At 39.5% G+C, this 26856-nt stretch overlaps 1 protein-coding gene across 2 annotated transcripts in view; it reads left to right on the top strand.

Annotated features, from left to right (window-relative positions):
- The window catches only part of GNPAT (glyceronephosphate O-acyltransferase), a 203588-nt gene that overhangs the window by 113425 nt on the left and 63307 nt on the right, over nucleotides 1-26856 (top strand). For both annotated transcript variants that reach the window (XM_053710828.1, XM_053710827.1), the window contains exons 10-11: nucleotides 5050-5295; nucleotides 23453-23532. In XM_053710828.1, coding sequence (XP_053566803.1) covers nucleotides 5050-5295; nucleotides 23453-23532 — 326 coding nt within the window. The remainder of the gene's footprint in view (nucleotides 1-5049; nucleotides 5296-23452; nucleotides 23533-26856) is intronic.

The raw sequence follows: 26856 nt of genomic DNA, 5'->3' as shown, positions 1-26856 counted from the left end.
GGAATGGAATAATTTGGGTAATTCATTTACTCCTTCTAAACGTTTTAAGCAATTATATCCTGTGCCATCTGACAGATTAGAGTTTTGGGACAAAATCCCTAAGGTTGATGGGGCTGTCTCTACTCTTGCTAAGCGTACTACTATTCCTACGGCAGATGGTACTTCCTTTAAGGATCCTCTAGATAGGAAAATTGAATCATTTCTAAGAAAAGCTTACTTGTGTTCAGGTAATCTTCTTAGACCTGCTATATCTTTAGCGGATGTTGCTGCAGCTTCAACTTTTTGGTTAGAAGCTTTAGCGCAACAAGTAACAGATCATAATTCTCATAGCATTATTAATCTTCTTCAACATGCTAATAATTTTATTTGTGATGCCATCTTTGATATCATTAGAGTTGATGTCAGGTATATGTCTCTAGCTATTTTAGCTAGAAGAGCTTTATGGCTTAAAACTTGGAATGCTGATATGTCTTCTAAGTCAACTTTGCTTTCCCTTTCTTTCCAGGGTAATAAATTGTTTGGTTCTCAGTTGGATTCTATTATCTCAACTGTTACTGGAGGGAAAGGAACTTTTTTACCACAGGATAAAAAATCTAAAGGTAAATTTAGGTCTAATAATCGTTTTCATTCCTTTCGTCACAATAAGGAACAAAAGCCTGATCCTTCACCCACAGGAGCGGTGTCAGTTTGGAAACCATCTCCAGTCTGGAATAAATCCAAGCCCTTTAGAAAACCAAAGTCAGCTCCTAAGTCCACATGAAGGTGCGGCCCTCATTCCAGCTCAGCTGGTAGGGGGCAGGTTACGTTTTTTTCAAAGAAATTTGGATCAATTCCGTTCACAATCTTTGGATTCAGAACATTGTTTCAGAAGGGTACAGAATTGGCTTCAAGATAAGGCCTCCTGCAAAGAGATTTTTTCTTTCCCGTGTCCCAGTAAACCCAGCGAAGGCTCAAGCATTTCTGAATTGTGTTTCAGATCTAGAGTTGGCTGGAGTAATTATGCCAGTTCCAGTTCTGGAACAGGGGCTGGGGTTTTATTCAAATCTCTTCATTGTACCAAAGAAGGAGAATTCCTTCAGACCAGTTCTGGATCTAAAAATATTGAATCGTTATGTAAGGATACCAACATTCAAAATGGTAACTGTAAGGACTATCCTGCCTTTTGTTCAGCAAGGGCATTATATGTCTACAATAGATTTACAGGATGCATATCTGCATATTCCGATTCATCCAGATCACTATCAGTTTCTGAGATTCTCTTTCCTAGACAAGCATTACCAGTTTGTGGCTCTACCGTTTGGCCTAGCAACAGCTCCAAGAATTTTTACAAAGGTTCTCGGTGCCCTTCTGTCTGTAATCAGAGAACAGGGTATTGTGGTATTTCCTTATTTGGACGATATCTTGGTACTTGCTCAGTCTTCACATTTAGCAGAATCTCATACGAATCGACTTGTGTTGTTTCTTCAAGATCATGGTTGGAGGATCAATTTACCAAAGAGTTCATTGATTCCTCAGACAAGGGTAACCTTTTTAGGTTTCCAGATAGATTCAGTGTCCATGACTCTGTCTTTGACAGACAAGAGACGTCTAAAATTGATATCAGCTTGTCGAAACCTTCAGTCACAATCATTCCCTTCGGTAGCCTTATGCATGGAAATTCTAGGTCTTATGACTGCTGCATCGGACGCGATCCCCTTTGCTCGTTTTCACATGCGACCTCTTCAGCTCTGTATGCTGAACCAGTGGTGCAGGGATTACACAAAGATATCTCAATTAATATCTTTAAAACCGATTGTACGACACTCTCTGATGTTGTGGACAGATCACCATCGTTTAGTTCAGGGGGCTTCTTTTGTTCTTCCGACCTGGACTGTAATTTCAACAGATGCAAATCTTACAGGTTGGGGAGCTGTGTGGGGGTCTCTGACAGCACAAGGGGTTTGGGAATCTCAGGAGGTGAGATTACCGATCAATATTTTGGAACTCCGTGCAATTTTCAGAGCCCTTCAGTCATGGCCTCTTCTAAAGAGACAATCGTTCATTTGTTTTCAGACGGACAATGTCACAACTGTGGCATACATCAATCATCAAGGAGGGACTCACAGTCCTCTGGCTATGAAAGAAGTATCTCGAATTCTGGTATGGGCGGAATCCAGCTCCTGTCTAGTTTCTGCGATTCATATCCCAGGTATAGACTATTGGGAAGCGGATTATCTCAGTCGCCAAACGTTACATCCGGGCGAATGGTCTCTTCACCCAGAGGTATTTCTTCAGATTGTTCAAATGTGGGGCTTCCAGAAATAGATCTGATGGCCTCTCATCTTAACAAGAAACTTCCCAGGTATCTGTCCAGATCCAGGGATCCTCAAGCGGAAGCAGTGGATGCATTGTCACTTCCTTGGAAGTATCATCCTGCCTATATCTTTCCGCCTCTAGTTCTTCTTCCAAGAGTAATCTCCAAGATTCTGAAGGAATGCTCGTTTGTTCTGCTGGTGGCTCCAGCATGGCCTCACAGGTTTTGGTATGCGGATCTTGTCCGGATGGCCTCTTGCCATCCGTGGACTCTTCCGTTAAGACCAGACCTTCTGTCGCAAGGTCCTTTTTTCCATCAGGATCTCAAATCCTTAAATTTGAAGGTATGGAGATTGAACGCTTGATTCTTAGTCAAAGAGGTTTCTCTGACTGTGATTAAAACTATGTTACAGGCTCGTAAATCTGTATCTAGAAAGATATATTATCGAGTCTGGAAGACTTACATTTCTTGGTGTCTTTCTCATCATTTTTCCTGGCATTCTTTTAGAATTCCGAGAATTTTACAGTTTCTTCAGGATGGTTTGGATAAAGGTTTGTCTGCAAGTTCCTTGAAAGGTCAAATCTCTGCTCTTTCTGTTCTTTTTCACAGAAAGATTGCTAATCTTCCTGATATTCATTGTTTTGTACAAGCTTTGGTTCGTATAAAACCTGTTATTAAGTCAATTTCTCCTCCTTGGAGTTTGAATTTGGTTCTGGGGGCTCTTCAAGCTCCTCCGTTTGAACCTATGCCTTCATTAGACATTAAATTACTTTCTTGGAAAGTTTTGTTTCTTTTGGCCATCTCTTCTGCTAGAAGAGTTTCTGAATTATCTGCTCTTTCTTGTGAGTCTCCTTTTCTGATTTTTCATCAGGATAAGGCAGTGTTGCGAACTTCTTTTAAATTTTTACCTAAGGTTGTGAATTCTAACAACATTAGTAGAGAAATTGTGGTTCCTTCATTATGTCCTAATCCTAAGAATTCTAAGGAGAGATCATTGCATTCTTTGGATGTAGTTAGAGCTTTGAAATATTATGTTGAAGCTACTAAGACTTTCCGAAAGACTTCTAGTCTATTTGTTATCTTTTCCGGTTCTAGGAAAGGTCAGAAGGCCTCTACCATTTCTTTGGCATCTTGGTTGAAATCTTTAATTCATTATGCTTATGTCGAGTCGGGTAAAACTCCGCCTCAAAGGATTACAGCTCATTCTACTAGGTCAGTTTCTACTTCCTGGGCGTTTAGGAATGAAGCTTCGGTTGATCAGATTTGCAAAGCAGCAACTTGGTCTTCTTTGCATACTTTTACTAAATTCTACCATTTTGATGTGTTTTCTTCTTCTGAAGCTGTTTTTGGTAGAAAAGTACTTCAGGCAGCTGTTTCAGTTTGAATCTTCTGCTTATATTTTCAGTTTTTTCTTTATAAGATTTAAACTTTATTTTTGGGTGTGGATTTTTTTCAGCGGAATTGGCTGTCTTTATTTTTTCCCTCCCTCTCTAGTGACTCTTGCGTGGAAGATCCACATCTTGGGTAGTCATTATCCCATACGTCACTAGCTCATGGACTCTTGCTAATTACATGAAAGAAAACATAATTTATGTAAGAACTTACCTGATAAATTCATTTCTTTCATATTAGCAAGAGTCCATGAGGCCCACCCTTTTTGTGGTGGTTATGATTTTTTTGTATAAAGCACAATTATTCCAATTCCTTATATTTATGCTTCGCACTTTTTTCTTATCACCCCACTTCTTGGCTATTCGTTAAACTGATTTGTGGGTGTGGTGAGGGGTGTATTTATAGGCATTTTGAGGTTTGGGAAACTTTGCCCCTCCTGGTAGGAATGTATATCCCATACGTCACTAGCTCATGGACTCTTGCTAATATGAAAGAAATGAATTTATCAGGTAAGTTCTTACATAAATTATGTTATATATATATATATATATATATATATATATATATATAGTCTTAACAGTTATGCGTTTTTATATTACATGTTAATTGCCTATTAACAGGGGCAGTAGACTTGTGCATTTGTTTTGGACAAATGATTTGAATAGCTAATTTGTTTCGTTATTCAGAATTTTTATTGGCAAGCGAAAAATGAATGACACTTTAAATAAATTAATGCAATATGAAAATTGATTAACTCATTAAAGATATAAACAAATATAAAAAGGTGCATTTGTATATTTTATCATCCCTTTTACTAATTAACGAAACAATGAAAATGTGTTGATTCATTTATTAAATGTCTCATTTGTGATGCGCTTGAAAAGGAAAACTATGGACAATGAAAAAAACCCAGTTATTCAGATAATTCATCTGGAAAAAATGCTTATTTTTAAGAGCTTGTTTTAGATTTTTTTTATTGTTTTTTTTTATAGTGAGGGTAAAAAGATGCAACCAAGGTAGAAAAAATGGAAGCACCTGGTAGTGGCCATTTCAAAATGTTTAATGAACAGAGTAGCAATGTGGCAAAAAAATATAACACAGTATGCACAGGGAAAAATCCCTTTTAAAATGCAGACCCAATACAGAGAAGGTGGAAAGGCAAAAATAGAGAGCTAGTGACAGAAACGATGGCTAACGCGTTTCGGCGTGAGCCTTACTCATAGCCTAAGGTAAAAAGATGCAACAGGGTTATGGTCTGTTCATTTTAAACATTTAGTGTGCCATTTACTAGTGTACTATAAATTTGTAATTTCTTAAAAAAATTTTTGAATTAAACTGTATTTTTTTTTTTACTTTGTCTTCAGATAACCTGTCTGCTAGCAGAGTGGTCCGCTACAGCCTTGATCTCCACTCAAACTTTGTAGACCTGGTTGATGGGCAGGTGTTTTTAGCTGAGCACAGACACACTGGTGTGCTGACTGAAGAGCTGGTGTTCAAACGAGCAGTCCCTGTTCTCACGTGTGCCTCCTACAGAAACCAGATGTTAAATGCGTGTGTGCGGCCCGCACTGGTGGTCCTTGCAAGTAATGTTGCTCAGAGTGTAAGAAAAGGTAAGCTGGGACAATTATAACTGAAGTTCTGACTGTAGTAATTTAAAGGGATATGAAACCCAATTTTTTTTCTTTCATGATTCAGATAGAGAATATGATTTTAAACAACTTTCCAATTTACTTCTGTTATCTAATTTGCTTTATTCTCTTGGTATTGTTTGTTGAAGAAGCAGCACTATTGTGAGCTAGCTGAACACATCAGGTGAGATAACATGAGGCATATATGTGCAGCCACCAATCCGCAGCTCTTGTGCCTACCTGGGTATAATTTTTTAACAAAGGATACCAAGAGAGCAAAGCAAATGAGATACATTGTTAAATTGCTCTATCTGAATCGTGAAGGAAAAAAAATTGTGTTTCATGTAATTTTGTTATACCTTTTAATAGGCAGAAATATAATATATGCTACTGAGCAATTTTAGGCAGATGGGAACAAATTATGTAAACTAAGAATGCTTTAAAAAATAGAAATGTTAATAGTTTATTATTATCAATTAACAAAATTAAGAAAAATCTAAATTAAATCAATATTTGATGTGGTCACCCTTTTCCTTCAAAACTCCATCAATTCTTCTAGATACACTTGCACACAGTTTTTGAAGGAAATTAGCAGGTAGGTTGTTCCAAACATCTTGGAGAACTAACCACAGTTCTTCTGTGGCTATAAGAAGCCTCTGTTGCTTCTGTCTTTTCTTGTAATACTAGACAGACTCTATATTGAGATTAGGGTTCTGTGGGGGCCATATTAACACTTCCAGGAATTCTTCTTCTTTACATTGAAGATTCAATCACATGCCTTCCTTATGGTATTGCATGATGGATAAGTGTCTGCCTGTGCTTCACGCCTTAATTCTGACCAAATCCACAACTCTGTTTGCAGAAATGTAGCACTAAACTCGCAAGTAGCCTCAACCATGTTTTACTGTTGCTTGCAGACACTCATTCTTGTATCGCTCTCCGTCTGTTGCAGCCAAATATTTTAATTGTTGACTCATTAGTTTGGAGCACCTGCTGTTATTTTTCTGCACCCCAGTTCCTGCGTTTTCATGCATAGTTGAGTCGCTTGACAATGATTACAGTTTTGAGGTATGGCTTCTTCACTGTAAGTCTTCCATGAAGACCACATTTTGATCACACTTTTGCAGACAGTAGACTGGTTTCTGCCACTTCTGAGCTGATGGCACTGATGGACATCTGAATGTGAAGAGAAGTAAGCATGATGTGTCTTTCATCTACTGTACTAAGTTTCATTGTTCTACCACTGCATTTACGGTCTTCAATGTTGCCTATTTCTTTGTGCTTCTTCAGAAGTGCTTGGACACGTTATCTAGAAACCACTGTTCGCCTTGAAATTTCTGCCAGGTAGAGACCTTGCTGATGCACTGTAACTACCTTGTATCTTGTTGCTGTGCTCAGTCTTGCCATGGTGTATGACTTTTTACATTAAACTATCATCAGCAATCTCACCTTTGTTAGCAGAGTTTGTCTGTTCCTCTGCCTTATTATTATTCCTCCTACACAGCTATTTCTGTTTCAGTTAATGATTGTGTTTCAACCTTCATATTAAAGTGATGGTAAACTTGATTGTTATGGAAAATATCAGTGTAATTGTGACATAAATTCAACTGCATTTTCATTGATGGTTTTTATTCCCCCAAATAAGTGTTCTTACTGCTAATCGCTCCGATTTACTCCTACCGCTCCTCCTCAGTGATGTTTCTTCATCCTGTTAATTGGTTTTCTAGCCTTTAGTTGGCCAACTCTTTACACAGCATGCCCCTTGGATCAGTTGCTCGTGTGCTTCTTTTTTCCTATGGATCCCTGACTCTGCTGCTTAAAGGCCAGAACATTAATTGTCCGGTAATGTCACTGAATAAAAGTATAGATCGTGCCGAGAGGAGGAGTGGTAGGAGTAAATTGGAGCAATTGGCAGTAAGAATCAATGAAAGTGTGGTTGGATTTATGTCAGTTACACTATGTTCCATAACGATCAAGTTTACCATCACTTTAATTTGAAGAGCATTAGCATCTGTTTGGTATAATCATCCACCTGACTATATGCCTACAAAATCCCTGATGTTGCACAAGTTTACCTAGAAGAATTGATGCTGTTATTAAAGCAAAGGGTGGTCACACCAAATATTGATTTGATTTGGATTTTTCCTCTGTTCACTTACTTTGAATCTAATTAAAGGGACAGGAAACCCAATTTTCTTTTCTAAGATATGGAGAGTCCATGACGTCATCAATTACTTGTGGGAATATTATTATTATTATTATCGGTTATTTGTAGAGCGCCAACAGATTCCGCAGTGCTAATATCACTCCTGGCCGGCAGGAGGAGGCAAAGAGCACCACAGCAAAGCTGTTAAGTGTTACTCCCCTACCCATAATTCCCAGTCATTCTCTTTGCCTCTGTTAAATGGAGGAGATAACGTTTTGATGTCTGAAGAAAATTGGAATTTATTTCGCTACAAGCATGATTTTTTGGATCTAGCCGTAGTCCACATTAATATCTTCAGTAGGGTAGTGGTGTGGTTAAAGCAGTTAGGAACTTGTGAGGTGAGCCTTGCAGCGTTTTCCTAAGATATTTGCTGCCCTAGTATAGAAAGCCAGAGTAGGTTTACTCTGTTCTTTCTTTCTCCACGGGTCTCTGTAAGGAGCTTCATCCTTTCAAACCATGTGAGCTGTCTACCTGCCGGACAGCTGAAATTGTAGGTAAGTGCTATTTGTCTTCTAGGTTGGGAGACTGGCACTGAAGGGTTAATAGAAGGCACTCTGCAGTATTTCCTGGGACTAAATCTTGTGTGTATGTGATAGAGACAAAGGGTTAATCACCTTTGTTGATGGAAGGGGTTAACTTGAGGCTCCTGTGTTTTTGTGTGACAAAACACTATGGTACTTATTATGTGTAAGGGGGCTCCTAAGAGTACTCTGTGTCTATTTCTATGCATTGCATTTTGGACAGAAAAACGCAAGAGATGCAAAGTTTATTGCCTGAGAGCTGGAAAAACGCTACAGAGCATTTTTATCCGACCTCAGAGCCTAGACATATTTTCACTGACACTGTTAGTTTTTTTTTTTTTTCTCAATCAGTTTGAGCGTGCGCTTTTCTTAATGGCGCAGTTTTACTCAGCCGATCTGTAACCGCCTCTTCCACTCTGTGTAACAGCACGGAGCGATGTCGGAACAGCTGCAGCTTCTTTAGTGAGCAGACTCTAGTGATTAGACCATTTGAAACACACCTCAATTAATTGCTGAGGTGTAGTGATGTAATTTATTTTCTGTGAAAAACGCTACTACAGGAAAATTAAAGTTAACATTTTTTGTTTCTCTTTAGGCTAATTCAGTCTTAAAGTGACAGTACAAGTCACCCTTACTGTTGAAATAATTATTTTTGATCATGGAACTGGACTCTGTTCCTATGGTCAATTGTTCAATCTGTCTAGAGACCCAGATTGTGGTATGAGATTTTGTACCTCATGTTTAAATAAGATGTTGGAATGTAAAGAAAAGATTTTTTTATTTCAAATGAACCTAATGTCTCTCAGGATGATGCTGTTCAGGCAATGCCACAGCTTTCTTCTCAAACGTCCCAAGCCTCTATGGCCTCACATACAGTGCCCTGCAGAAATTGCTGCCCAGGTATCTTCTATGGTATTATCTGCCTTTTCCTATGCTTAAGGGAAAAATGCAAGAGGAAAATTAGAGATTCAGATAGTAAGGTTTCTGCTCCACCTGCTGCTACCCAGGTTGCTCTCTCTCATAAGTCTCATCAGGAGGATACGTTGGTAGCCTCTGAGGGTAAAATCTCAGATTCGGACAGTATAGTTCCTTCATCTCATGCTGAAGTTGTGTCCTTCAAAATTTAAGTTTGAACACCTTCGTGTATTGTTAAAGAAGGTTTTGGCTACTTTGGACGACTCCGATACTCCTGACGTTGTCAACCCTAAGAAGTCTACTAGGCTTAATATCTACTATGATGCCTTCCACTGTGGAAGTGTTTCCTTTTCCAGACTATGCAACGGATATTATTTCACAGGAATGGGAGAATCCAAGGATACCTTTTTCTCCATCTCCTATCTTTTAAAAAGATGTTTGCTGTTGCTGACTCCATTACAGACTCTTGGCGCACGGTGCCTAAAGTAGAAGGGGCTATTTCTAACCTGGCTAAGAGAACTACGATTCCTGTAGAGGAAAGCTGCTCTTTTAAGGATCCCATGGTCAAAAAGCTGGAGGCTTATTTGAAGAAGATGTAGGTTCATCAAGGTCTTCAATGGCAACCTGCAGTTTGTATTGCCACTGTGTCAAGTGCAGCATCTTATTGGTGCAATGTCTTGTCTGATTCAATTTTGGTAGAGACTTCTTTGGAGTGTCAGTATATGGCCAGGATATAATACAATATATTTAATAATTATTCTTTAAAACAAACCCCCAATAAAATGCATATACAAAACAATTAAAATTAATGTAAATTCCTAAATTATTTATATTAGTTAAATTTTATAGACACATGGAATTATATTTATAGGAACCAGGTTATGAATCAAACTACAGGTAGCCCTCAGTTTACGCCGGGGTTAGGTTCCAGGAGGAATGGTTGTAAATCGAAACCGTTGTAGATTGAGACCCAGTTTATAATGTAAGTCAATCGAAACTGAGGGGATTAGGTTCCAGGCCCCTCTCAAAATTGTCAGTAACACTAATACATTATTTTTAAAGCTTTGAAATGAAGACTTTAAATGCTAAACAGCATTATAAACCTAAAAATATAGATTGTATCATCATCAAACTAAGTTTAAAGGGACATAATACTCATATGCTAAATCACTTGAAACTGATGCAGTATAACTGTAAAAAGCTGACAGGAAAATATCACCTGAGCATCTCTATGTAAAAAAAAAGATATTTTACCTCACAATCTCCTCAGCTCAGTAGAGTTAGTTCTGTGTAAAAAGTTATACTCAGCTGCTCCCAGCTGCAGGTAAAAAAATTAAAAAAATGAAGAAATGAACAGCAGCCAATCAGCATCAGCAGTGCTGAGGTCATGAACTCTTACTGTGATCTCATGAGATTTGACTTAACTCTCATGAGATTTCATAGTAAGCTTCCTTTACCTGATTGGTGAAATAATATGAGAGTTCACGATGCTCATCCCTTCAGTTGTCCCGGGACAGACACACTAATATGCTGCTTAGAAATCCTTTACAATGGGAGGTGGCTACTGAGGATATTTTGAGGTAAAATATCTTTCTTTTTTACATAGAGATGTTCAGGAGATATTTTCTAGTCAGCTTTTTACAGCTATGCTGCATCACTTTCAAGTGTTTAAACATTTGGGTATTATGGCCCTTTAATGAACAAAAACATTTGCTAACAGCACTTAATTAAATAATTACACAACAGGCTGCATCATCATCAAACTAAGTTTAATGAACAAAGACGTTTTTTTTACTTGCATTTTTCTTCAAACAGTTCTCTGCATTGTTAGCATGTTAGATAATATTGGGTCTGCACCTATTCTATGCATTTCAATCTGCAGTGATTAATAGGCAGTTAGGCACCTTCAACTCAAGCTGCTGGACAGGAAGATAATAGGGAAATGGCTGCTAAAACTTGTTGCTCGATAGCTAATGTCTGCTCTGTGTACACAGATCAATTTCAGGCTATTAAGTTGCATAACTTTGCTGCAAAACAAGCGGACAGCTCCACCTACTGGGTATTTTAATTAGTGCGCTTTGCTTTCCAAAGCTTTTCAATAGCAGTCACATGACTGAAAAAAAGGTTGTTATTCTGAAATGGCGCAAATTGAAACGGCGTAAACCGAGGGCCACCTGTATACATGTTTATGCTGTTATAATATGCTATACAAAGATCATAAAAATCACCTTATTCACAATAATCTTCCAAATCAGAGTTGCATTTAAATATCACAATGAGATGCCAAGGTATGGCTTGTTAACTTCCAGACAAATATACTTAAGCTATTTAGCCCACAAATGATCCTATATAACTCTAATTTAAAACATCAGAAATTATATATGTTATTTGTACAAATAACCAACTCGTATACCAATTTATCTGAGCTGAAATAAATTCTTAATTATCTACAATTAAGACAAATTCTAAAATATAAAGATAAATTACTTAGCATTAATGATTAGTTTTAAAATACACAGGGCTATGATACACAAGTTTAAAATACAAATTGGGCCCTTTTAAATTTACCAACTGCAATTAGATTTTAGCAATAATGAATGTATTTGCTTTAAAATATCATATTATATGCTTTACCCAAATAAGCAAATCAATGTTTCATATTCCAGAGTTTCTTGTGGGTCATCTATGTAGGGTTTACTCACAATGTGCACAGGTATAGACTTCAAGAATTGTTAATCTTCTTTGTTCAAGAAAGTGTCCCCATAAATGGCAGAGAATATGCTTGGCACCAAAGCCTATGTATTTTCTCTCCAACAGTTAATGCTTCTTTTAGTCTGTGTTTTTTTAACAGAGAGCTGTCTGGACCTTTATTCCAAGAATAAAGAATTCCTTCCCCGTTTCTTTAATCATTCCCACAAGATTCTGATAGGCCCTTTTGCTTGTCCCTGATCCGCCCTTAATGGAGCTGAGCATTGATTGGTTATTTGGATTTGCATATGTTTTAAACAGTCAATTCGTTTGGCTGTCATACCAGTTTTAATCCACTAGGGGGCAAATGCAGATCTCATCATCAATATTGCTAACAATTTAATACATCCTTATAAAGTGATTATTTAAACTACTTTACTTCCTTGTATTAATCATTTACAATTTTAATTATAGATGGGATAATATAATGTCATTTTTCTGATTATTCCAATACCAAATACAAGCATGTTTCTAGCGATCATACCAATAAGCAATTACACTGTCAATCATTTGCTCTCCCCAGAATCATAGCATTTAACATCCTGGTATTGTATTGCATCTTAAATAAATACAGCACATTTCACATTTCTAATAATTTTTGAGTGCATGAAAAACCAGATGTTGGTCTGAAATGAAATAAATAATGTTGTTAAAAATGTCAAACATTTATACATCTATTCGCAGTATTTATCAAGCCCAGCAAATATTTATCTAATATGTTACTATTAGTCACTGCTTTTTAGGTCCACAAATACACTCCCGCAGCGTCAATGCTCCGATATCTACGGATGCCTGGATATCTCAAGAATAGAGCAACACGTTTCGGCTGCGTACAGCCTTTGTCAAGCTCGATGTTAGTGATGCCTCAGGTCTGAGATTATATACCTCAGAATTAAAGCAGTATGCACACTTAAAAAAGATAGTAATGTTATATAGGCCTGATAAATACCTTAAATGCTTCAAATAACTAAAATATTCTTACAAATCGAGATACCGATAAAACTATTGAGATGTCTATATGGGAATTTGACATAGGATCTCTCTTTTTGTCAGTAATCAGTAATATATAGAGCCAATACATAAGCCTTAATAGACTGCTTCTTTGTCCTTAACAAACACGGACTTTGTTTGTAAACACCATGCTACACTCCAATTTTAACTCAATGCCCAGACATTAATGGGTTTATGTTGGATGTTTATGTGTGTTTTTTGTGACTTTTATTAATTTTACTGTGCACAGTATATTGTGATTTTATCTTTTAATATTTCGTATTAACAATTACGTTTTTCACATCAGTTTTTTATATATAGTTGATTTATTTAACATAACCTATATAGGGTCTTTACAAAAGCCTGTTTTATACACATTAAGCTCCTTACAGGCAGCGCAGCTGTAGACAATTACCAATCTGCAGTTTCTGCAGACATTGTGATTATCCTTGCACTGTTTATTCTTAAGGTTTGTGGGGAAACCTTTCTTTTTACAGCAGCTTTGTGAATTTTTCTCAGCGCTGGGGTTTCTTCCATTTATTTATAGCTTCCTTACAAGGGTAAGACCTTGTTTGGACCAGGTCTGGCAGAAATTGTTTCTGACTTTACGGGTGGAAAAGGTTCTTTTCTACCTTCAAGATAAGAAGAACAGACCTAAAGGATGTCAAACTAATTTTTGTTTCTTTTGTAACTTCAAAGGAAAGACTTCCTCTTCCAAGCAGGAACAGTCCAAGTCTTCTTGGAAGCCCAATTAGTCTTGGAGCTAAGGGAAGCAATCAAAGAAAACCGCAGCTGAGTCTCAGTCAGCATGAAGGGTTTTCCCCGATCCAGGATCGGATCAAGTATGGGGGCAGTCTTTTGCTGTTTTATCAAGCATGGATACAAGATGTCCCAGATCCCTGGGCTGGGGACATAGTATCTCAGGGTTACTAGATAGAATTCAAAGCTTTCCCTTCCAAGGGCAGATTCCTCCTCTCAAGATTATCTGCAGTCCAGATAAAGAGAGATGCATTCTTGAAATGTGTTCTGGACCTTTCCTCACTGGGAGTGATTTTTCTAGTTCCAGTAAGGGAACAAGGCCTAGGATTATTTTCAAATCTGTTCCTGGTCCCCCCCCCCCCCCCCCCCCAAAAAAAAAAGGGAACTTTTTGACCTATTCTAGAGTGTCTAAACAAGTTTCTCAGGGTACCGTTCTTCGAAATGGAAACCATTCGTTCCATTCTTCCCTTGGTCTAAGAGGTTCAGTTCATGACGACCATAGACCTGAAGGATGCGTATCTTCTTGTTTCCCCATTCACAAGTTCCTGAGATTCGCCTTTCTAGATAAACACGTTCAGTTTGTGACAGGTCTCGGGGAATTGTAGTGGCGCCCTACCTGGACGACATATTGGTTCAGGCATCATCTTTTCAACAAGCAAACTCTCATACAGAGATCTTGTTGTCTTTTCTACGTTCCCACAGATGGAAGGTGAATATGGAAAAGAGTTCCCCTGTTCTAGCTGCAAGGGTGTTTTCTCCAACATAGGTGTGTCCGGTCCACGGCGTCATCCTTACTTGTGGGATATTCTCTTCCCCAACAGGAAATGGCAAAGAGCCCAGCAAAGCTGGTCACATGATCCCCCCTAGGCTCCGCCTTCCCCAGTCATTCTCTTTGCCGTTGCACAGGCAACATCTTCACGGAGATGGTTAAGAGTTTTTTGGTGTTTAAATGTAGTTTTATTCTTCAATCAAGAGTTTGTTATTTTAAAATAGTGCTGGTATGTACTATTTACTCTGAAACAGAAAATAGATGAAGATTTCTGTTTGTAAGAGGAAGATGATTTTAGCAACCGTTACTAAAATCGATGGCTGTTTCCACACAGGACTGTTGAGATGAAGTAACTTCAGTTGGGGGGAACAGTGTGCAGACTTTTGCTGCTTGAAGTATGACACATTTCTAACAAGACTTGGTAATGCTGGAAGCTGTCATTTTCCCTATGGGATCCGGTAAGCCATTTTATTAACAAGATATAAAGGGCTTCACAAGGGCTTTAAAGACTGGTAGACATTTTTCTGGGCTAAAACGATTATTTTATAAGCATGTTTAATGGTTTATAGCTTTGAGGAGTTATTTTAATCTTGGGAATTTTGTTAAAAAAGCGGCAGGCACTGTATTGGACACCTTTTTCACTGGGGGCCTTCTCTAATCATAGGCAGAGCCTCATTTTCGCGCCACTAATGCGCAGTTGTTTTTGGGAAGCAAGGCATGCAGATGCATGTGTGAGGAGCTCAGATACACAGAAAAAGCTTGCTGAAGGCGTCATTTGGTATCGTATTCCCCTCTGGGCTTGGTTGGGTCTCAGCAAAGCAGATACCAGGGACTGTATAGGGGTTAAATATAAAAACGGCTCCGGTTCCGTTATTTTAAGAGTTAAAGCTTTCAAATTTGGTGTGCAATACTTTTAAGGCTTTAAGACACTGTGGTGAAATTTTGGTGAATTTTGAACAATGCCTTCATACTTTTTCGCATATTCAGTAATAAAGTGTGTTCAGTTTAAAATTTAAAGTGACAGTAACGGTTTTATTTTAAAACGTTTTTTGTACTTTGTTATCAAGTTTATGCCTGTTTAACATGTCTGAACTATCAGATAGACTATGTTCTGTATGTGAGGAAGCCAAGGTTCCTTCTCATTTAAATAGATGTGATGCATGTGACAAACAATTTAGAGAAAATGATGCCCAAGATGATTCCTCAAGTGAGGGGAGTAAGCATGGTACTGCATCATCCCCTTCTGTGTCTACACCAGTCTTGCCCATACAAGAGGCCCCTAGTACATCTAGTGCGCCAATTCTTTTTACTATGCAACAATTAACCTCTCTCTCTTTTTGGCTTAAAAGCATCATACGATTGGCTTATGAGACTGCCGGACGGCAGCCTCCTGAAAGAATCACAGCTCACTCCACTAGGGCCGTGGCTTCCACATGGGCCTTCAAGAACGAGGCTTCTGTTGATCAGATATGTAAGGCAGCGACTTGGTCTTCACTGCACACTTTTACCAAATTCTACAAATTTGATACTTTTGCTTCTTCTGAGGCTATTTTTGGGAGAAAGGTTTTGCAAGCCGTGGTGCCTTCCATCTAGGCGACCTGATTTGCTCCCTCCCATCATCCGTGTCCTAAAGCTTTGGTATTGGTTCCCACAAGTAAGGATGACGCCGTGGACCGGACACACCTATGTTGGAGAAAACAGAATTTATGCTTACCTGATAAATTACTTTCTCCAACGGTGTGTCCGGTCCACGGCCCGCCCTGGTTTTTTAATCAGGTCTGATGAATTATTTTCTCTAACTACAGTCACCACGGTATCATATGATTTCTCCTATGCATATTCCTCCTTTACGTCGGTCGAATGACTGGGGAAGGCGGAGCCTAAGGGGGATCATGTGACCAGCTTTGCTGGGCTCTTTGCCATTTCCTGTTGGGGAAGAGAATATCCCACAAGTAAGGATGACGCCGTGGACCGGACACACCGTTGGAGAAAGTAATTTATCAGGTAAGCATAAATTCTGTTTTTCTTAAGGACCATTATAGATTTCTTATCTATGATAATTTTTCTGACAGAGGTCAGAAATTCCAAAATTCTTCTCTCTGCAGTCTACTGTTCGGCCATCAGTGGCTCAATGTATGGAGATAATTGGTCTGATGGTCGTTTCCATGGACATCATTCCCTTTGCTCGATTCCATTTGAGAGCTCTGCAGTTATGCATGCTCAGACAATGGAACGGGGACCGTTCAGATCTATCTCAGAGGATAGATCTAGATCAGTCGATGAGAGACTGTCTCGGGGCACATGCTTCCGGAGACCTTCCTGGGTGATTGTAACCTCGGATGCCAGCCTGCCGGGCTGGGGAGCAGTCTGGAACTTGTTAAGGGCGCAGGGACTATTGACTCGGCAGGAGTCTGCTCTTCCCATAAATATCTTGGAGTTGAGAGCGATGTACAATGCTCTGATGGCTTGGCCTCAGTTGTCCTTAGCCCAGTTTCTCAGGTTCCAGTCGGACAATCTCACCTCAGTGGCTTACATCAACCACCTGGGAGGAACTCAGAGTTCCTTAGCCATGAAGGAGGTGGCTCGGATTGTTCAGTGGACGGAAGCTCACAATTGCTGTCTTTCTGCCATCCACATTCCAGGTGTGGACAACTGGGAAGTGGATTTTCTGAGCAGACAGACATTCATCCCGGGGAGTGGGTACTTCATCCGGAGGTGTTCTCCAGGTTAACCCTCAAACGGGCAATGCTGGAGTTGGATCTGATGGCGTCTTGGCAGAACGCCAAGCTTCCAAGGTACAGTTCAAGGTCGAGAGATCCGCAGGCCGCCCTGATAGATGTTCTGGCGGTTCCTTGGGTCTTCAGTCTGGCATATCTGTTTCCTCTGTTTGCTCCCCTTCCACGAGTCATTGCTCATATCAAACAGGAGAGAGCACCGGTAATCCTAATAGCTCCTGCGTGGCTTCGCAGGATCTGGTAAGCAGACCTAGTGAAGATGTAATCTCTTCCACCTTGGAGGCTGCCTCTGAGGAAGGACCTTCTAACTCAGGGTCCATTCCTTTATCCAAATCTCGTTTCTCTGAAGCTGACTGCTTGGATATTGAACGCTTAGTTCTGTCTAAGCGTGGTTGTTCTGAGTCGGCCATTGAGACCATGATTCAGGCTCACAAGCCTGTTACTAGAAAGTTTTTCCATAAGGTATGGTGTACTTACCTTTATTGGTGTGAATCCAAGGGCTACTCTTGGAGTAGGGTTAGGATTCCTAGGATTTTGTCTTTTCTCCAGGAAGGTCTGGAAAAAAGGATTGTCAGCCATTTCTCTGAAGGCTCAGATTTCTGCATCATCTATTTTGTTGTATAAATGTCTGGTGGATTTGCCAGATGTTCAATCCTTTTGTCAGGCTCTGGTCAGAATCAGGTCTGTTTTTAAGTCTGTTGCTTCTCCTTGGAGCTTTAACCTTGTTCCGTTTGAGCCTTTGCATTCCATGGATATTAAGTTGTTATCTTGGAAGGTTCTGTTTTTTATTGCTATTTCTTCTGCTCAGAGAGTCTCGGAACTCTCTGCGTTGCAGTGTGATTCGCCTTACCTTATTTTTCATGCTGATAAGGCGGTTCTTCGTACTAAGTTGGGTTTTCTTCCTAAAGTGGTTTCAGATAGTTATGATCCTTTTTCTCATAAGGAACGTTTGTTGCACAACTTGGATGGTGTGCATGCTCTGAAATCCTCTGTCCTGTTTGTTTGTTTCTCTGGAAAGCATAAAGGTCAGAAGGCTACTGCTACTTCTCTTTTTTTTTGGTTGAGAAGTATGATTTGTTTTACTTATGAGACTGCTGGACAGCAGCCTCCTGAGAGAGTTACGGCTCATTCCACGGGCTGTCTCCTCTTGTTGAGCTTTCAAAAATGAAGCTTCTGTGGAACAGATTTGCAAGGCTGCAACTTGGTCCTCTTTGCATACTTTTTCAAAATTTGATTCTTTTGCCTCGGCTGAGGCTTCTTTTGGGAGAAAGGTTCTTCAAGCGGTGGTGCCTTCTGTTTAGGTCTGCCTGTCTTGTTCTCCCTCCCTATTCATTCTGTGTCCTCTTGCTTGGGTATTGGTTCCCACTAGTAATTGATGACGTTGTGGACTCTCCATATCTTGGGAAAGAAAACAAAATGTATGCTTAACTGATAAATTTCTTTCTTTCCGGATATGGAGAGTCCACGACCCCACCCTTAAATTTAAGAGATATTTTTTTACTAAACCATAGGCACCTCTACACCTTTGTGTTTTTTCTTTTTTCCATTTTCCTTTGGTCGAATGACTGGGGATTATGGGTAGGGGAGTGACACTTAACAGCTTTGCTGTGGTGCGCTTTGCCTCCTCCTGCTGGCCAGGAGTGATATTCCCACTTGTAATTGATGACGTAGTCGACTCTCCATATCCGGAAAGAACGAAATGTATTAGGTAAGAATACATTCTGTTTCATGATTCACATAGAACATAGAATTTTAAACAACTTTCCAATTTACTTCTATTATCTAATTTGCTTCATTATTTAGGTACCCTTTGTTGAATAGTAAAGCTAGGTAGGCTCAGCACCTGGGTGCTATTTGCTTGATTGGTGGCTGCATATTTTATATCTGTAGCCACCAATCATGAAATAGCACCCAGGTGCTGACCCTACCTAGCAAAGTTTTTTTCCTATGGCATGGAAAGTCCACGGATCATTCCAATTACTAGTGGGATATTCACTCCTGGCCAGCAGGAGGAGGCAAAGAGCACCCCAGCAGTATCACTTCCCTTACCCATAACCCCCAGTTATTCTCTTTGCCTTTGTCAAAGGAGGATGTGCGAAGATGGTGTCTAAAGATTTGTAATCCTTTTATGGGTACTTTTCCCTGCAGGCAAGAATTGGGGTCAAGCTGTGCCCATGTCAATCTCTTTAGTAAGAGTAATGGTGGCTATTAGCAGTTAGAAGACGGCAAGGTGCTCTTTGCTTAACTTCTAACATTATTGCTACCCCTATTATAGAAAGCCAGGGTTGGTTATTCTGTTCTTTCCTTTCTACAGGTCCCTGGAAGAAGTGTAGGAATCTGACACACCTTAGGAAACAGTCCCTGCCTGACAGAGCAGGATCCACAGGTAAGTGATTTTGTTTCTAGGTTAGAAGGTACCGGCACTTTAAGGGTTAATCCCTTTGTGGAATTGTCTTGGGGCTTACATGTATCTCTTATGAGGGATATACTTTAAAAGAGAGGGCACTACTGGTAATGTGAGGTTGTTTGAGGCTCACAAAGGACATCCTTTATTGTATTAGGGGCTTGGTGAGTTTATGGACAAACTCTGAGGGCAATCGCTATCAAGGAGGATGGCTAACTTTGGTAAAATTGCAGTTATTTTTCCCGGGCTTGTTTTTGTGCCGTTTTTTACTGACTGTGGCGCAGTTTTCTTAGTTGTGGTCACATGACCACTCCTCCGCACCTCCGTTTTTCGGCTTCTCTGATCAGATTGGAGTTTTGCCGTGGCTAGTGCAGAGGTTTGCAGCTCAGTGGATTTGGGCAGCTCCGGTTGATAGGAGCCTTTTCTCCGGGTCTGTGTTTTTCCCTGTGCTAGTGGGATAGCTCTTTCAGGAGGGGTCAGACCTCAGCAGAGCTGAGGGTTTAAGTCCTTTTTTTTAAGTTTTACTAAGTATTTCAACTTATTATTTCCTGGATTGAAATGTTATACAACTTTTTCTGAGCACTATTTTGAAATATTTTTCATTTATAATTGCTGGTGGAATCAAGTACCTGATTATGGACACTAATGATGTAAATTAGTCTTTTGACTCAGGAGTATTCTTCACTTCCAATAAATATCTTGGAGTTGAGAGCAATCTTCAATGCCTTGACAGCTTGGCCTCAACTAGCCTCGGTCCGGTTTATCAGACTCCAATCGGACAACATCACCTTGGTGGCTTACATCAACCACCAGGGAGGAACTTGGAGCTCCTTAGCAATGACGGAGGTGACTCGCATTCTCCGTTGGGCAGAGTCTCATGATTGTCATCTCTCTGCCATCCACATCCTAGGAGTGGACAACTGGGAAGCGGATTTTCTGAGCAGACAGACTTTTCATCCAGAAGAGTTGGCTCTCCACCCAGAGGTTTTCACAATGATGACTCTCAGGTGGGGGTTCCGGAATTGGATCTGATGGCGTCTCGTCAAAATGCCAAGCTTCCAAAGTACGGTTCATGGTCAAGAGATCCTCAAGCCGTTCTGATAGACGCTCTGGCAGTTTCTTGGAACTTCTATCTAGCATACCTGTTTCCTCCGTTTGCTCTCCTTCCACGAGTAATTGCTCGCTTCAAGAAGGAGAGAGCTTCTGTGATTCTAATTGCTACTGCATGGCCTCGCAGGATCTGGTTCGCGGATCTGGTGACGATGTCATCTCTTCCGCCCTGGAGGTTACCTCTGAGAAAGGATCTTCTTCTTCAGGGTCCCTTCCTTCAACCAAATCTGGTTTCTCTGAAGCTGACTGCTTGGAGATTGAACATCTAGTTTTGGCTAGACGTGGGTTCTCTGAGAAAGTCATAGATACTATGCTTCAGGCTTGTAAACCGGTTACTCGCAGAATTTACCATAGGGTATGATGTAAATACCTTCATTGGTGTGATTCAAAGGGTTTTTCTTGGAACAAAGTAAGGGTTCCTCGAATTTTAGCTTTTCTTCAGGAGGTCCTGGTGAAAGGTTTGTCAGTCAGTACTCTGAAGGGTCAGATTTCTCCACTCTCTATTCTTTTGCATAAACGTCTGGCAGTTCTGCCAGATGTTCAGTCTTTTGTTCAGGCCTTGGTCAGAATCAGGCCTGTGTTTAAACCTGTTGCTCCTCCTTGGATCCTTAATCTTGTTCTTAAAGTTTTGCAGCAGGCTCCGCTTGAGCCAATGCATTCTATTGATATTAAATAACTATCTTCAAAGGTTTTGTTTCTGTTGCTCTTTCTTCTGCTCACATAGTTTCCGAACCTTTGGCTCTGCAGTGTGATTCCCCTTACCGTATTTTTCATGCTGATAAGGCGGTCCTCCGTACTAAGCTGAGGTTACTCCCTAAGGTAGTGTCATATTGCAATATTAATCAGGAAATTGTTGTTCCCTCTTTTTGTCCTAATCCTCCTTCCCAGAAGGAACGTCTTTTGCATAACTTGGATGTTGTGTGTGCTTTAAAATGTTACCTTCAATGAACTAAAGATTTTCGGCAGACTTCTGCCATGTTCGTTGTTTTCTCTGGTAAGTGTAGGGGTCAGAAGGCCACTTCTACTTCCCTTTCTCTCTGTTTGAGAAGTGTTATCTGTTTAGCTTATGAGACAGCTGGACAGCAGCCTCCTGAGAGAATTAAGGCTCATTCCACTAGAGCTGTCTCTTCTTCCTGAGCTTTCAAAAATTAAGCTTCAGTGAAGCAAATTTGCAAGGCGGCCACTTGGTCCTCTATTCATACTTTTTACAAATTTTACAAATTTGATACTTTTGTCTCGGCTGGGGCTTCTTTTGGGAGAAAAGTTCTTCAAGCGGTGGTGCCTTCTGCTTAGGTCTGCCTGTTTTGTTCTCCCTCCCTTTCATTCTGTGTCCTCTAGCTTGGGTATTGGTTCTCACTAGTAATTGGAATTATTTGTAGACCCTCCATGCCATAGGAAAGAAAACAAAATTTATGCTTACCTGATAAATGTATTTAGTTCCAGGCATGGAGAGTCCACGACCCACCCTTATTTATTTTCAGGCGGTAGTTTTTTTGTAAAAACCTCAGGCACCTCTATACCTTTTGTGTTATCTTCTTTTTCCATTTCCCTTCGGCCGAATGACTGGGGGTTATGGGTAAGGGAAGTGATACTTAACAGCTCTGCTCGGGTGCTCTTTGCCTCCTCCTGCTGACCAGGAGTAAATATCGCGCTAGTAATTGGAATGATTCATGGACTCTCCATGCCTGGAAAGAAAGAAATGTATCAGGTAAGCATACATTTTGTTTTTTTCAACAAAGGATAAATACATTGATAAGTTGTTTAAAATTCTATACTTTTTTCTGAATCATGAGAGAAAAAAATTTGGGTTTCCTGTCCCTTTAATTGTTAAAAATAAAATATAACAATTTTCAGTATTTAAAAGCATTCTTACTTTGCAGCATTTTTCCACATCTGGCCTAACATTTTTCACAGAAGTGTATATACATTTTTTTATGTATAATTTTAAGTTACAAGTTTGTTTTTGTTCTTTGTTCAAACTGCATATCCATGATTTTTTTTATATACATAGAAATTAGTTTCAGATTAATTCCTAAGACAAGCAAATGACTATATTGTTCTTGTATGACATCGCAAAAACCTTAAAGTGACAGTAAAGTTAAAAAGAAAGTTTCATGATCCAGGTAGTGCATGCAATTTTATACAACTTTTCAGTTTACTTTTATTATCAAATTTGCTTTGTACTCTAGGTATCCTTTGTTGAAGAGTAAATCCAGTTAGGCTGATAGGTGCTCAGGAGCTTGCACGTGTCTTTAGCAATCTATGTATAACGTTGCAGTAAACAGTGTTGCAAACACTGTGGCCAGATGGCTAAAGACACATGCACGCTCCTGAGCATACCTAAGATTACTCTTTAGGAAAGAATACCAAAAGAACTAAACGAAATTAGAAAGTAAACATCATCTATCCATCCCAGTTAAAGGACTACTAAACACAGTGGAATTGTATAATCCATAAATGCATAATAAAAAGACAATGCAAAAGCATTTAGTTTGAATTTAAAATGAGTTGTAGAAAGTGTGCAAATAAAAAAAACAATTGTGCACATTAAGATATTGGAATTTTTATAAATTTTTTTTTTACGTTTATCCAAATCCAAACTCACCTGTTTTTGCTCAATTACAATGTTGTTAAATCCTTTTTGTCGAAGAAGCAAGCAGATCAGATTTTATAATCTATTGTTTGACACTGGTGAATTAATTTGGTCTAATCTCTTTTTATTAAGGTATTTTAAAATTCTAACCTGTCTGATGTCCTTGATAACCATGGGGATGATCACAGTCCTTTAATGATATTTTTCTGTTGAAAACCATTAAATAAAGGCAATGGGGATTTTTGCAGATAAACCAATTGATACGTTTTGTGATAGACCCCATATTTTAAAATGATTGCAAAGTTTAAATAATGTTGTTTGCGTCACAATTATGTCCTGTGCTGCATACTCGGAAAGTATTCACCAAAATATGTATTTTGATTTTCCAGACGACGTTTACAAATCATTTTATTTCATGAGGAATATTTTTTCAAAGGAATTCATATTTTTCCCTGGTTTTGAAGAGAAGGTAAGGATATGTTTGGTCTATCTTTGATATTTTTATTTCAGATATGTTTTAAAAAAAAAATGTTTCTTTCCTAAGATATGGTGAGTCCACGGCTTCATCAATTACTGTTGGGAATACCACTCCTAGCCAGCAGGAGGAGACAAAGAGCACCACAGTCAAAACTGTTAAGTATCTCTTCCCTTCCCACAACCCCCAGTCATCCTCTGTGCCTCTGTACATGGAGGAGGTGAAGTTTTGGATTAATTTCACTTCAATCAAGATTTTATTATTTTGAAAGCCAGATAGGTTTACTCTGATCTTTCCTCTCAAGATTTGGTCTAGTCGTACTCCACGTTAGTCTCTTCAGTAGGGCAGTGGTGGCTTTTACGCAGTTAGGAACATGTAAGGTGGGCCTTGCTGCATTTTCCTAACATATTTGCTGCCCTAGTATAGAAAGCCAGAGTAGGTTTACTCTGTTCTCTCTTTTTTTATACAGGTCTATGCGAGGAATGGCATCCTCTCACAGCGTGTAGGCTGTCCCCCTGCCGGACGGCTAGATGCAGGTAAGTGCTTTGTCTTCTATGTTTTGGGGACTTGCACTTCTGAAAGAATTAGACTGCAATACTCTGGGGTATATATCCTTGGGAAGGATATTTAGGCAGGACGCAGGTACTGGTGACCAGAGACTAGGGGTTAATACTTTATGTGTAGCGTATTCCCTGTTTATTTGATCTTATTAAGGCCCATAAGGGTTATTTGCAGTTTTTGATTCATGGGATAATCTTATGTGTGTGTGGACTTGATGACATAATATCTTCAGACTAGGAGATTCAATCATGCGACAGAGCTAGCTGTTTAGCTCTTTAAATAACTGCAAACAGCGGCGCCGTTATGGGCTCATGAGCTGATTAGGGTCTTTGACTTATAGGTCTGCAAATCTATGTTTTTGCCTTTGCACTTTCGCTCTGAGTCTGACTTTTTTCGCGCTTCATTTCTGTGCAGTCTTGTGTTCCCGCCTCCTCCTTGGTCTCTATGAGCCGGTTATGTGATCACAGAGCGATGTCTAACATCAGCGGCATCTCTGTTGGGGTCGGTTCCTCATATTGGAGCCTGTTATACTAGAATTTACATGTTGCATTCCTAAAGTCTCATGGCCCACTGTCTGAATAAATACAATTCTCACAGCTCTTTTTGTGATTGTGCGCTTATCCCACATGCATGAAAACAGAGTTATCTTTAATAAAAAAATATGCCACTGGAGTTATTAAATGCCACTGAAGTTCAGTGGTAATCTTTTTGTATTTGGAAGTTTGGAATACACTTCCAGCTTAGGAGGGGTTAAGTAATTTGTTTTTCATGTTTTTGGAACAGAGGCCTGTTCCTATGTATATATGTTTGTTGTCTCTTGAGCTGTTGGAAATACAACATCCAGGTGTGGCTCATAACCCTTCTGTTAGGTATATAAATATTTAGAATGCTCTGTGGCACAATTTGATAGATGGTTAATCCCAGAGCCAATGTCTCTTAGGATGATGCTGTTCAGGCAATGCCACAGCTTTCTCCTCTAATATCCCAAGCCTCAATGGCGTCACATCCAGTGCCCTGCGGTTTCTCTCAATCTCCTGGAGGAGAATTTTTGCATATAGATTTTGCGATACAGTTAGTGGTATCTGCAGCATTATTTGTTTTTCCTTTGTTAGAGGGAAAATTCAAGAGGAAATTTAGTGATTCCGATAGTAAGGTTTCTGTTCCGCTTTGCTACACAGCTTGCCCTCTCTCATAAGCCTGATGAGGAGGATATGTTGGTAGCCTCTGAGGGTGAAATCTCAGATCGGACAGTAAAATTCCTTTATCTGATGCTGAAGTAGTAACCTTCAGTTTTTTTTTTTTTTTTAAATTATTTTTTTTATTGAGGTTAGTTTCACATTACAGTACAACTGTGATACATCGAAATATGCATGAACACAACACATTATGCACATAAAAAGGAAAACACATAAGGTATATTCTGTTTCATCACAGGATAATCCAATCAAATAAGAAATGAACATAACCTCTTTTTTTTTTTTTTTTTGTCTCAATATAGAACAAAATAAAGTGTAGAAATACAGGCATATGAAAATAGACTAAAGAGCAGTCTAAATTGTTGAAAATAATGCAAATATTAATATCCATCTTAAAACTGCATTTAGTCAAATATATGTTAGTACAGATAAGTTGGCAAATAGAAATTGCGGTATGTTCGAGAGAAACCGCGTTAATCGTCTTCCCTGATAGGGGAAGCACATTAAGGTGAAGGGAGAGAAAACAAAAAAAAAGGGAGGCTTGAGTTTGTTTTTAGGGGGGGGGGGAGGGGGGGGGGAGGTTGTTGGCAACTGTAGAGTAGTGAACTGTTAAAAGCTAATCAGGCAATGGGGATTGTCAATCGTGCGACTGTTTGTCCACGGAGTGTTAGAAGTGACTGAAGGGAAGTGGGTAGAGTAACGGCCTGGTAGCCTGTCTGATGAAAAGGTGGTGTATCTTTTGGGGTTATGTGACAGTGACATTAGAGAGCTTACAGTTTACTTATATAAAAAAAAACAACAGTGCAATACATAAAACAGGAACCAGAACAACAAACAATTTAAAACAACAATACTGAGACAGATGATCAGGTATATTTCTCGGTGTAGATCTTACAGAATAAGTTGAGGAGATATGATTGCGGTGTCCTATTATGGGTAATGAGTTCATCTGATGAACTATTCTAGGCGAGTGTGTTTCTGGTCTTGCTGTTGTGGGTGTGTGTTGGGTAACTGAGGATGTAGAACTGTGGTAAAGTACTCAGATGTATAAGGGAAGGTGTTCTGTTAATAATTAATTTATCAGAGTGGTCTATTCTAGGCGTATGATCCGCTAGACTAGTTGCTTTAAGTATGTAATGGGCAGCTGAGGTTGTGTTGTTGTGGTGTAACGCTCTAATGAATGGGGTGAGGAGTGCTACCAACACCTAAGAGACCAAGACACTAAATGAGGGGGTGTGCTATAAGGGTACTCCAAGTGTTGCATACTTAGGGGTTACTTGTCTAATGTGTCTGTCTAAGTCCCTGGAAAACTGTGTGTAGGGAGTGTGCTGCAGCCGGGCCCTCGCTGAGCACATGGTGCCTGCAAATCAGTGTAACCTTGTTAGGAGGCAGAAAAGGTTGTGTGTGGGGTCTATGGATGTTTGAGAGCTAATTGTGGTAGGAATGAGACTTTAGTGTTCCAGAGAAAAAGCAATGATAACTATTGGTAAGCAATAAGACCTCTATGTAATAAAATGTAGACAGCAATCACTAGAACATAAATACTGTATATTGTAAAGGA

This window comes from Bombina bombina, chromosome 4 (genome assembly GCF_027579735.1).
Source record: "Bombina bombina isolate aBomBom1 chromosome 4, aBomBom1.pri, whole genome shotgun sequence".
In the NCBI taxonomy this organism is placed as follows: Eukaryota; Metazoa; Chordata; class Amphibia; order Anura; family Bombinatoridae; genus Bombina; species Bombina bombina.
This window is presented reverse-complemented; position numbering and strand designations above follow the sequence as displayed.